The sequence below is a fragment of the Nothobranchius furzeri genome, chromosome 12 (genome assembly GCF_043380555.1).
Source record: "Nothobranchius furzeri strain GRZ-AD chromosome 12, NfurGRZ-RIMD1, whole genome shotgun sequence".
NCBI classification, from domain to species: domain Eukaryota; kingdom Metazoa; phylum Chordata; class Actinopteri; order Cyprinodontiformes; family Nothobranchiidae; genus Nothobranchius; species Nothobranchius furzeri.
The window spans coordinates 52,544,854-52,557,032 of NC_091752.1; the positions used below are offsets into that span (position 1 = coordinate 52,544,854).

A 12,179-nucleotide genomic window follows, 5' to 3' on the forward strand; every position below is an offset into this window, starting at 1 on the left:
TGTTAACCAGTACTGTGTGGACATTTTTACATTTTGCTGGTCCACACAATGCTAAGCACCCTAAAACTTGGATTTAGTTGTATGGTGTGAACTAAATTTTAGTTTAGGTTAGGGTTAGGAAAATAACCCCATTGGTTAAGGTTAGTATATGGGTTAGGCATAGTGGAGTCACTAAAATGAACGGAAGTCAACGGAGGTCCACACAAGCATATAAATACAAGTGTGTGTGTGTGTGTGTGTTCTCCACAGAGCAGTTTGGTGGACATGTTTCATTAAAGAGCAAGTCACATCAACATCAACTTATTTTAGCTGATAACTAGTATAAATGAGTGTCTAATAGTGTTGTAGACATGTGTAGTTACTATGTTTGCATTTTGATGCGTTTTCTTTGAAAACTCTAAATTCTGTCTACAAACGTCAGTCTAGCGCCATCTTCAGCTCAAAAGTATAGAACACGTTTATTTTGAGTCGGTTTTAGCCAATGGCTAACGAGAACAATGCTACATATTTCAGAAAAGTACTACGTAGCAGTTCTGTGGCTGTAGGTTATAAAAAGCACCGCGGCCTCAACCAGCCTTGTAACAGTCGGGGCTCGTAAGTGAGTTGTGCTGTAGTTAGCATTAGCATTTTGTCAGAGTCCGAGCAAAACTTCTAGCATTAAAATTATTTAGTTAGAGTAGCTTGGCTGTTAGATTTTGTAGTTTAGTATTTTTTACATCAGACTCTTTCACCAACTTGGTGGAGCTTGAACCAGCTGGTTTGAAGAGCATTTCACAAATTAGTCCAAGCCGTTCCAGTAGCCGGATCCCGCCGACTGCCGCTTCCCCAAAACGGAGATTTTGGGCCCAATCTGAGGTGAGTAAGCTAAATAATTACTTTTAACAGCTTCTAAAGATTGTTCTCTAACTGTAATTTTGTAGCTATATATGCTATATTTATAATTACAACGTAAGAGAGACGTGGACGTGGTTCACGTAATTTAGACAATCAGTCCACACTGCCGCAGGCTCAAAGCGAGTGTTGTGTGTGTGATAATATCACACACTGGTTCGGGTTGAGTTTTTGTACCAGTTAGTAATATCAGCGCTGATGCAGAGCAGGAGGGACATTGACGAGCAGCTCCTCCTTCTGCTAAAAAGCTGACCTGGCTCTGAACTGGTGCTGAGTCCGGTTCTCATTAGAACATGTCTGGTTCTGGACAGTGAGTTAGCCCTGAGAGCAGTCAGATCACTCACCAGCCATGTTATTGAGCACATATATTAGATAGTTTGTTTTGTACATGATCTAAGTTACTAAACTCCCACAACAAGGTGATATTATTATATTTTTCAAGCTAAATCTGCCCAAGATGGATGTAGTCCTCCAGCCTGCACCGGTCCAGGCTAGAGCCTTGCAGGTGAATTATTTAACCATCTGTCTTTCTTTACCTTCTAGTTTTAACATTATGTCATTATTTTAGCTTATTGTTATGCGTGTGTTGCTACTCTTAAAAACAACTATACGGTAAATATATTTGCTGTTTCTGAATATTTCACATAGCCTCCCAGCAGCTGTGTGTCTGACACTGGGACTATGATGGGAATTCCACCCAGAGCAGCTTCTACACCCCTGAACAGACCCAGGTGTGGTGGAGAGCTTCTGAGCAGCTTCCATCTGAATGACAGGACAAGCTCTATGTACTGATCCAGGTAAAAACATTCTAAATAATAATATTGTACTCTGTTTTCTGTTTTTTTTCCTTACGTCTCAGCCTGGCAGGTCATCACTGAAGAGGAGTATCTTCCCAGACTCACACCAACATCCCATTTTACCTCAGGGCCTCCTGATCTAACAGAAAACCTGTAGCTCCATCCTTGCTCTGCTTTCCACGTTTGTCATCATCTCTGGAAGCGACCTCCCACAACACTGTGATGTTATATATATATATATTTTTTTTTTTTTTTCAGGCTAAATGAACCCAAGTAATCTGCTGTCAGACTGTGTAGTAAAGGTGAGTTGTTTTTAATCATCATGCATTCTTTATTACAGCCTTTGAGTTTTAACATTAACTATGTTTTCGTTTCATAGCTTATTGCTACACGTGTGTTGCTGCTGCAAGTTTGGAGCTAGATTACATCATGACATCATGAAGGAGACTACTGATTCTGGTCCTGTGACACTTGGTGACGTGTGAGCTGATTCACCTGGTAAACAACATGTAAATTAAATATTTTGGTTTTTGCTATTAAAAGTAATTTAACTAATAACCTGCATCATTGCAGGACACTCAGCAAAATATGGACGCTACACCATGAGGCAGGCACACAGTAATACTCTATAAGAGCACATAAGGTGAGCAACACCACATATTATTATTGCTATTACTGTACACTGTCCTGGATTTGTTTTCTTTCTGCATCTCATCATTAGCCCGGCTGATCACCTGATAACTCCTGTCATCTGGTTGTGACAGCATGAGGCTGTCCACACACACGTGTAACCTATCAACTCATCTGGCAGAATAGAGAGAGAAGAGACAACACCACATCTCTTGTTCCTGGAAAGCCTTCAGCCCCCTTTCGATGACTGAGAACCTCCATCAGCTCTGTCTCCTGTCTGCCTACAATTATTATAATAAATATTGTGTTTGACAAGTTTTTTGTGCTGCCAAATATCTCATATAGATTCCAGTTTTGATATTTTAATGGATATTTATAAATTACATTTATTGAATTATCACACTGTTGCATGTTTAACTAGCTCTATTGTGATGAATTAAACTACTTTGTTAAGTTTCAGATTTCAATTCATTAAATAACATTGATGGAGGGGGGGCCCTAAAAATGCAGCCTGTGTAGTGTAGTCCATTTATGTAATCCGGCTCTGTCTCCATGAGCCCTGGGCTCAAGTTACAATCTGCTGCATAGAAAGTAAGTAAAAGCTTGTTTTAATTTCAAGCATGTTTAAGTATTTATGGACATGAACAAAAACAGGAAATATTTAAATTGAGATTTATGTAATTAATATAACAAATAACTGTTTAGAGGAGGAAAGAGTCATTCAAAGGCACATTCTTCCGGAAGCTCCTGATCCTGACGACACCGGCAGAGGAGACCAGCTGCAGACACCAGAGAATCACCTAGTACCAAGAGAGCAGCTGGTATCAGTAAATAAATAATGAAATCAGGGCAGTTTTAGTGGGCTGAACACATTACAGAATCATTTTCTCATGGGGTAGTTTCATAACTTTCTTTGCAGCAGACTGTAACTTGAGCCCAGGGCTCATGGAGACAGAGCTGGATTACATAAATGGACTACACTACACAGGCTGCATTTTTGGGCCCCCCTCCATCGATGTTATTTAATGAATTGAAATCTGAAACTTAACAAAGTAACTAATAAAAGTTCATTCGCATTTTACATAGCCTAGTCTTTGGTTACAAGTTGGTTGTTTGTATGCCAAAATAAGTCATGTGTTGTATGTTAAACATTCTATCAGACTATTTTTTGATATTAATAATTTACACGTCATTACACAGCCGTATTAAATGCTAATAAATTATCCTCATCTATTGGGAGTGTCATTGTCAAGGCAGTCGCAACAGTAAACTACCACTAGGTGTCATTAAACTATGTAAACAGAGTAAATATGTTTCTCTTATTTGCTGTTTACATTTAATTAAAAATATTTTCTGCAAAATACAATAGCTTACAACAATTATAAATGTTGGCAAATTAATCACATGATAGTGGAAAGACATTCAAGAATAAATAGATCAATTTGAATGTACTGAAGCATGTATTAAAGGCGCAAAAACAAACGCGCAGCTTAAATGATTACAGTATAAAGATTTTAATAAAATGAAAACATTATCTTAAGTTTTGATCTTGCTTTATGCTCATTCAGGCTGTTATTGCCTCTGCTGAATCAGAAATTCGGTGTGAATTTTCTGTATGAACTTATTGTTTGTTTTGCTATTTGAACATTAATAAAACATATTTGAAAAATAATTCATAAAACCAGCAACACTTACCAAGAAAACCATTTAGCATGCTCCACTTCGGGATAATCTTCAGCCTTCCAGCATCACATGCCTCAGTCACAGCAGAAACACGTCTAAAGAAATGCTCCTTGGTTAAGCTTCAGTTTATGTCTCCAGATTTCCTCTGTGACGCAGAGAAATATCCAATATTTTGAGAGGGATGGTTTCGTGCAAAGTACTCACACATCCTGTCATCAGTTTGGTACCACTTTGCAGTTTCAGATGGGTAGTTTGTTAACATCCTTTCTGGGTCTAGAGCAGGGGTGTCAAACATATGGCCCGCGGGCCGGATCCGGCCCGCAAACGAGTTAAATCCGGCCCACGAGATGGTTGTGTAAACTTTATTTTTTCATACTTTACAATGTAGAGTGAAAATAAACGTATCTTTGTGAGCAAGTTTTCTCTGTAACGAGGATAAATAAAACAAAGCTGCGCTCAAGGCTCACACAAGAACTTGAATCACATCCTGAAGTTGGCCGCCACTCAGGATGTGACTTCTGATATTGATGTGCTGGTGAAAGCTAAAAGATGTTAAGTAAAATGAGTCAAATATACTTTAAGTGCTGCATGAAACTGATCTAGTCACGTGATCTGTAAGCTCTTTGAATCACTAAGGAATGTTTATTTATTTATTTATTTATTTATTTTTTTTTTTTCAAATTTTCAAGTACACTTCAGGGGTTGTACTTGTACTATTTTGGATACACTGTCCTCAGGCTCCAGCCTTTGTTTTATATTGATTGTATTAAAACAAACAATCTGAAGTTGTTTTTAATTTACCGGTCCGGCCCACTTGGGACTAGATTTCCCTCGATGTGGCCCCTGAGCTAAAATGAGTTTGACACCCCTGGTCTAGAGGCTCCAGCTGACAGCCTCTGCAGACCCTTACAGCAGGCTGCTGTAAGACTGTATTGGGCTTACTTCTGGCTGGCTGCTGTTCTTCCAGTTCGTCATTCTGTGACGGCGTTGGCGCTACAGCGTCTTCCGCCGCATCTTCCACCGCATCTTCGGGCCGTGTCTCCTCCGGGTCTGGCTCGGGCCTGGCCTCTGGCTCTGCTGACTCGAGCAGGTTTACAGCTGTCGGACGGCTGCCCAAGCAGCGCAACAGAAACTTCTGTAAAGCCCCCCGCTGTCTCTTCTTTTGTTCCTCTTCATTTTTTTTCACATTTTGCCGCACCCGAAAGCATCGTGAAAGTTAGCCTACTCAAAAACACCTGCAGTCCTATCTACAAATTTTATCATAGGACATTAGTACATTTTATTTTTAGTTTATTTATTTTTAATTGTGTCCCTCTGTCTGGGCCCCATCCAGCCAATCAGGCCCTAAGCAGGTGCCTACTTTATCTGGAGAGCTGCTATCCAGCACGTTTCAGTGGTTTTCCTGCTTTAACAGGTTAGATTAGCTGTTAAGCAGCACAGCTATTTGTTGCTGATTAAAACCAGGTGTGTTGAAGCAGATAAACCTCTAAAACATGCTGAATACTAGCTCTCTAGGGCCGTGGAGCCAAACCCTACAGCTAATCTAATGCTATGGCTAATGGCTACTTACCATTCAGAGCTGGTTCTGTTGGGTCAGTTCCGGTAGTTTCAGGCAACTCACAAGCTCAAAACAATAAGGCTCAGGTCCGCTTGTCTCCTCCAAATTGACTTGGTCCCTTTCTTCTCGAGTGTCTGGGGGAGAAACGTCCTCCACTTCTAATAACTGCTCAGACTGAAGGGAGCTAGCTTCGTCTCGTTACCCATCGTCTTCGTCACTGCCGCGGCTCCGCCCTCTCGGTCCACCAGACAACGACTACTAATGTTGCAGTTTTTAAAATTGATACGTGGGTGGAGAAGGACTCTGAGGCATGCTTGACTTGCCCTTTAAAGGGCATAAAAACCTTTTTGGAGTTTTGTGCAACCGCACTGCCTGCAGGCCACACATGGAAGTGTTTTGTGGACTAGAAAACTACAATTAACCTCCATCAATATTCTGATCAGAAGCTGCTACTCATTAATACTCATCAACCTCCTCAAGACCGGCTCAAGAGTTTTCAGTAAACTGTTCTAGACAGAAGTAAAAAAAAAACTGCTTGTAACATAACAGCTGTCATGATCATCAGTTATTCTCAAACACAAAGCTCCAAAAGTGTTTCTATGTGAACAAAACATAACTTTTAAACTCATGCAAATGTGTTGATGAAAACATCATCAGAGCTTTTATACGTGAACCTTTCTGACTGAAGGCTGAACCTCCTCCTTTTTCTCTCCTCAGACTCTTTATAAGTCTCTCCGTCGGTCTTCTCCTCTCACTTGAACGCTTTCACCTCTCAGCGGGATTCTGAGGAACCTTTAAAGCTCAAACTGACAACATGCTGTGGACTCTCTGTTCTGTCATCGCCGCTCTCACATGTAAGACTCTCCTCTGGTTCATTTTAGATTCTGTCTTTTCAAACACAAACTTTTCCTTCATGTGTTTCTTTGTGTGTTTCCAGATGCTGATGCAGCCACAGTGTTGACCCAGACGCCTGCTGTTCACACAGTTTCTACAGGTCAACAGGTCGTTCTCTACTGTAACGTCCAGAGAGATGACGTGCAGTATGTCTTCTGGTACAAACAGGTGTCTGGTGGAACTCCTCAGTATGTTCTGAAATTTTACCACACTCATGATTTACCCAGCTTTGGATCAGGCTTCTCCGCAGACCAATTTAGCTCTAAAGCCACATCAAACATAGATTATCAGTTTATTATTAAGCAGACAGAAGCAGCAGACTCTGCTGTTTATCACTGCAGCACATGGGACACATCTGCTGAAGAGTGGGTGTCACAGTGATTCACTCTGTGACAAAAACCTCAACACATCTACTTCTGCTTTCTTCTCCTAAAGTCAAAATGTTTCACCGGCACAAACGTCTGCCTCATACAGTAAATAAATAACTGTATTAATATTTATTATTGATTATTCGGATCAACAGAACACAGACGGATTATTGTGATGAAGCATTACTGATACATATAAGGAGGTACTAAAGTTTGTTTTTTCTTCTCCTCATATAAAGTTTCTGATGATCTAGCTCCATCACATCATCAGACTTCATGATTCCAGATGATCCAAACAGAGCTAGTGATGAGAAACATCCAGGCTTAGAGCCTCTTTAACAGCAGGCTTGATGATTTCAGAGTAATTCATGAGGAGAGCCTGAGTTGACTCTGATTCTGTTTTATAGACTCAGGCTGCAGAGGGACATCCTGTGATCTTCTGATCACTCGTATTGATCATGGATGTTATCATGATGGAGTGTTTATTTCTGCATAGCAGAAATGTCTGATCCAGGTTTGTTCATCTGTCCTTTATTGTTTCACCTCCGTTTCTTCATCTTAAATCTAGAATAAAAAAATCCATCTAGATCATTTTAAGATGTTCTTCATGTCAGCAGGTTCTTTCTGTCAGATTCAAGCCGTGAGCTCCTGTCAGATAAAGAGATGCTGGCAGTGAAAGTTGTTGTCAGCAGATGTTTCAGTTCCACTCCCTCGTCAGAGACCAGCAGCAGGTTTTTGTACGGCCATGTGTACAAACTGAATCACTGTGGTATTCGGACAAGGAACCAAGCTGTTTGTAACAGGTATGTCTTTGTTAAAAACTCATGGAGAATTATTCTGTTTTTTTCTGAGTCTATTTTAAATATTCCTGCTATTTTTAACAATTTCATTAGTTGTTTTAGATGTTTGTAATTTCAGTGTCAGAATGACGATCAGCTGAGCTTCAGATGATGAACAGGAATAAGATTCATTATTTATTACTTCTGTTTCATCTGTTTACTTTGTTTTTAATGAATAACATGTTTATTTGCTTCAATGAACAAGATAGAACTAAAATAGTTGATCTTTTCTCTCCAGTTTTGGCTAAAAGTCATTTAAATAACATTTTTGTTTGTTTCAATAATCAGCAAAAATATTTTTGTGAATGTATCGAAAATTAACGATAAAAATGCGCTTTAGGAAGTGTTCAAAATGTGTGACAATTTGAATAAAGTTACATTACATCTGTGTTTTTTAGTCAACGTAAAAATGTTATTTATTTATTGCATATTTATTTTTGTATCATGTCACACAGAACAGTAATTAAAACGGGAATCAGAGAAAACAGGTGACAGAAATATTCATTGTACAGTTTTTAACCAAATATCAAAAATAAGCAGTGAGACGTTTGGTTTTAGTTAAAAACCAGATGTGTTTAATGATTTATTTTACTCAAATCTTCTGAGCAATGACTTGGCATGACACATGAACTCTGCTGGTTGACTTTTTCTCCAACTTGTGATTGATTATTCTGAAGTCCATAAATCAGAGCCACCTGACTGATCAGTGACCTGATCTTGTCCTCTATGTCCTCTCAGATTCCAGTCTTCCTCCTCCTGTCCTGACTGTTTTCCCTCCATCCAGTTCTGAGCTCCAGTCCAACACAGCCTCTCTGGTCTGTGTGTCCAGGCAGTCTGGACCTTTTTCAGATGTGACCTGGTTGGTTGGTGGGAGTCCAGTGAGCGGTGGGATCTCTAGCAGCTCCGCTGTTCAGAGACCAGAGCAGACGTTCCACATCAGCAGCTCTCTGTCCATCCAGACATCAGACTGGGACATGAATCAGGTCTACACCTGTAAAGTGTCTCTGGGCTCCCAGTCTGCAGAGAAAACCATCAGCAAGTCAGGATGTCCTGCTGGGGAATAACACAGGACCTCAAGCTTCATCCACATCTGATTCTTTCATGTTTAACTTTTAAAAGAATTAGATTCAGTTTTACGCCTGTTTTTACTGTCATTCAGTACAAGATCAGCTTTGCATTCATAAATAAACACAATTATAAAGACCAAACAACACTTTGTTTCTGTGTTTTTGTTTAGAAAAAAACTTTTTTACAAATGCTGCATTTTACTAAATAAAACATTTGTTTTTATTCAGAGCAAAACTAAATGTTCTGAATTCTTAATGACTGAGAAGAATCAAACCAGTGGGCAGCAAATGAAACTGAGTTTAGTTCTTTTTTAATCACAACCAGTGAAGCGTCTCTGCTCTTTTCTCTGTTTCTGGTCTGACAGCTGCAGGTCCTTTTATTAATGTTACATGTAAATAAAAAGGTCCGAGTCAGAGTGAAACACCTGATCCACCGTGTGTGTGTGTGTGTGTGTGACAGGTAGATGTGTTTGGTGCCTTTGGTATTGTGTTGCATCTCAAGACCCTCTCTTGTTGGCTGGCTGACACACGCGCGCGCGTGTGTGTGTGATGGACAGTGAAGGTATCCCTTTGAACCTGAGTAGAGAAAAGCTACAGGAGTGCGCCCTTTACTCTTAAATCTTTATTTTTGAAGAATTTATTTCGTTATGAGGGTGAAACATTATTTTATTGTAAGCTTTTATCTATTTAAAACAGAAACTTGGAGTTTTTCATTCAGATGGCACCATCTATAGGTGGCAGAAATTGTATTGCACCTTAAGCTCCTCTCCCTACTGTTGGGATTATGCTGGAAGCAACACCTGTCGTTTGTTAACGCGCACCTCTAGTCGGACACCAGAGCTATAAAAACATTGTTTTAAGCTATTATCATCTTGTTACGCTGCTCATACATATGAATGTCATCTCATGATCGAGGTTCTTCAGGACGTTTTGTGATGTTCTGCAGCAGCGAGTAATCCGTGTCCTACTGGACCAGAGCAAGAAGGACCCAGAGAAGGACAACAGGTTCTTTGATGAAGATGGCCTTTTCATGAGGGAGGGAATCATCACTGTCCAGGAGCAGGATGTCAAGGTGCCCGCTTTATTTTTTAAAAGTCTAACTGCTCTTCTCTCTCTGAGGGCTTTAGCAGCAGTCCCTCTCCTAGCTGTCCTTCTGTAAGACATTACCAAGCTGCTGAGGTTTAGTGGTTCGCTCTATCAGCCAGCCAGCAGACCAATCTGATGGAGTATGCCTCCCATGTGAAGGCAGGCACACGTAACATCTACTATGTGTGTGCTTCCAACAGACATTTAGCAGAGCACTCATCCTACTTATAAAAGAAGAAAGACATGGAGGTAGGATGCGTGACTACAACTGCTGTCAACATTTTATCCGCATTTCAATCTTCTTTATTTATTTATTTATTTTTAGCAGTGTTGTTTGTTTGTTTAGGCCCGGTTCTGCTTTGAGTGGTTTGACGAGCTCATGCTGCTCCTCCGTGAGTTCAACAAGAAGACGCTGATCTCAGTTGAGACAGATATTATGGTGGACCACTACAAGGAGGAGAAGTTTGAGGACAGTAGAGCTGACACATCTCATGGTCAGAGCTGTGATCAGGACTTTTCTCTGCAGAGCCTGAGATGCTGATGCAGGAGCAGGATGTTGATCTCATGGCCTGGATGAAGAATGCGTTTGCTCACAGGCTGGGCCTTCTCAGCTGACTCCTCCTCTGGACACCCATCCTGCCATGATTACAATACTGGAAATGTGTGCCGCACGCCACTTCCTCCAAACTCAGCCTGTGGCCCGCTCTGCTGAGGAGCTCAGGCCCTGCCCACGATGGAGATTAACGCAGGGTGAGAGCTGCAGCGTGTCAGCGTGGTTGCATCAAGAACAGCCATGTTGTCCGTGTACCTGAGCTGCAACATTTCTCCTTCTAGACATGAGTTGATCATAAAGTTGCATGCTCTGAAGGATAATTTTAAATTTTTACTGGACCAGATACTTCAGATTTTACATTTGTGAAGTCTGCCGTTATAATTGATGCGTGATAAGTTCCGTTTTAAGAGGGTTTAAGGGGTCTAACCCTTATTAAATGGATGCATACCACAGGTTGCTTTAATTAAACCTCTACTTAAAGTTTGAGATAAACCTAAATCAACTTTCATTTAGCTGATAACCTGTGTAGATAAGGATCTAATAGTGTTGTAGACATGTAATCTTTATTTTGGCAGTTTGGTGCAACTTACTTAAATTTAATATTTCAGCCCAAAACTGTAATTATATCCATCTTCAGGTTAAAACTCTGCTCCACACTGATTTAGAATCAGCCAGCTGATGGCTGTAGAGCTTCAGGACGTTGTGTGTACAGTACTACGTGGCTGCACTGCACTGGACTCCTGCTGAGTCTCGGCCGCACCTCCACCTGGCTCAACCTCATTGCCTCAGTGTCGCTCTCTCGGTACTCCAGGTAATGTCTTTTCTCCAGGTATTTTTCTAAAAGGAAGTGTGATTGAAATAAGTCTCCATCCATGGTGTTACTCCCACTTTAAGAAACCTCTGGATCCAGATGACCTAATGAATTATAGACCAACATCCAACCTTCCATTTGTATCTAAAGTCTTTGGGAAAATGATGTGAGCATTTAAACACTAATGATCCATTTGAGGAATTTCGGTCTGGTTTTAGAGAGCATCACAGCACTGAAACTGCATTAGTGAGAGTTACAAATGATATTCTCATGGCCTCAGATAAGAATCTTGCGTTTGTCCTAGTCTTGTTAGATCTCAATGCTGCTTTTGACACAGTCAATCACAATATTCACTTAGAATGGCTCCATGTAGGGATAAGAGGTACAGCGTTAGGCTGGTTTAAATTTCAAGATGGACCTCCTCAACAACTTGACTATCCTGTCTATAAAAGTTATGAACAGAATCGGTGACAAAGGGCAACCTTGGCGGAGTCCAGCTCTCACTGGAAACGAGTCCGGCTTACTGCCCACAATGCGGACCCAGCTCTGACACCAGTCATACAGGGACCTAACTGCCCATACCAGACAGCCTGGTATCCCGTTTTCTCAAGGTACCCCCACAGGACCCCCCGAGGGATGCGGTCACATATGGACACCTTTATGTCTGAACATGGGATTCATTATGGACAATCCATGACGAGCACCGAAGTCCAAAAGCAAAACACCACCTGAATTCAGATTAGAGGGGCCATTCCGGGCGAGGGAACACGGTTTCCATTTATGTTTTTTCTCATAAGGGGTCTTTGAGCTGCACTTTGTGTGATCCCTCACCTATGACCTGTTTGTGATGCGTGACCCCACCAGAGGCGTAAAGCCTCAGACAATTTAGCTCCTAGGTTTTTCAGTGTTCCACACGTGAATGTGTGTGTGTGTGTGTGAACAAGGGAGTAAGAGCAGGGTATCCGCAGGGTCTTGAAAAGTCCTAAAAGTCTTGAATTTGAT

At 40.9% G+C, this 12,179-nt stretch overlaps 1 protein-coding gene across 1 annotated transcript; it reads left to right on the forward strand.

Annotated features, from left to right (window-relative positions):
- Window positions 1-6,370: 6,370 nt before the first annotated feature.
- Window positions 6,371-8,868, forward strand: LOC139062166 (immunoglobulin lambda-1 light chain-like). The gene is made up of 4 exons (XM_070542690.1): window positions 6,371-6,413; window positions 6,497-6,821; window positions 7,590-7,624; window positions 8,399-8,868. Exons 1-4 carry the CDS (start codon window positions 6,374-6,376, stop codon window positions 8,722-8,724), a joined length of 726 nt encoding a protein of 241 aa, XP_070398791.1. The 5' UTR covers window positions 6,371-6,373; the 3' UTR covers window positions 8,725-8,868.
- The last annotated feature ends 3,311 nt before the right edge of the window (window positions 8,869-12,179 follow it).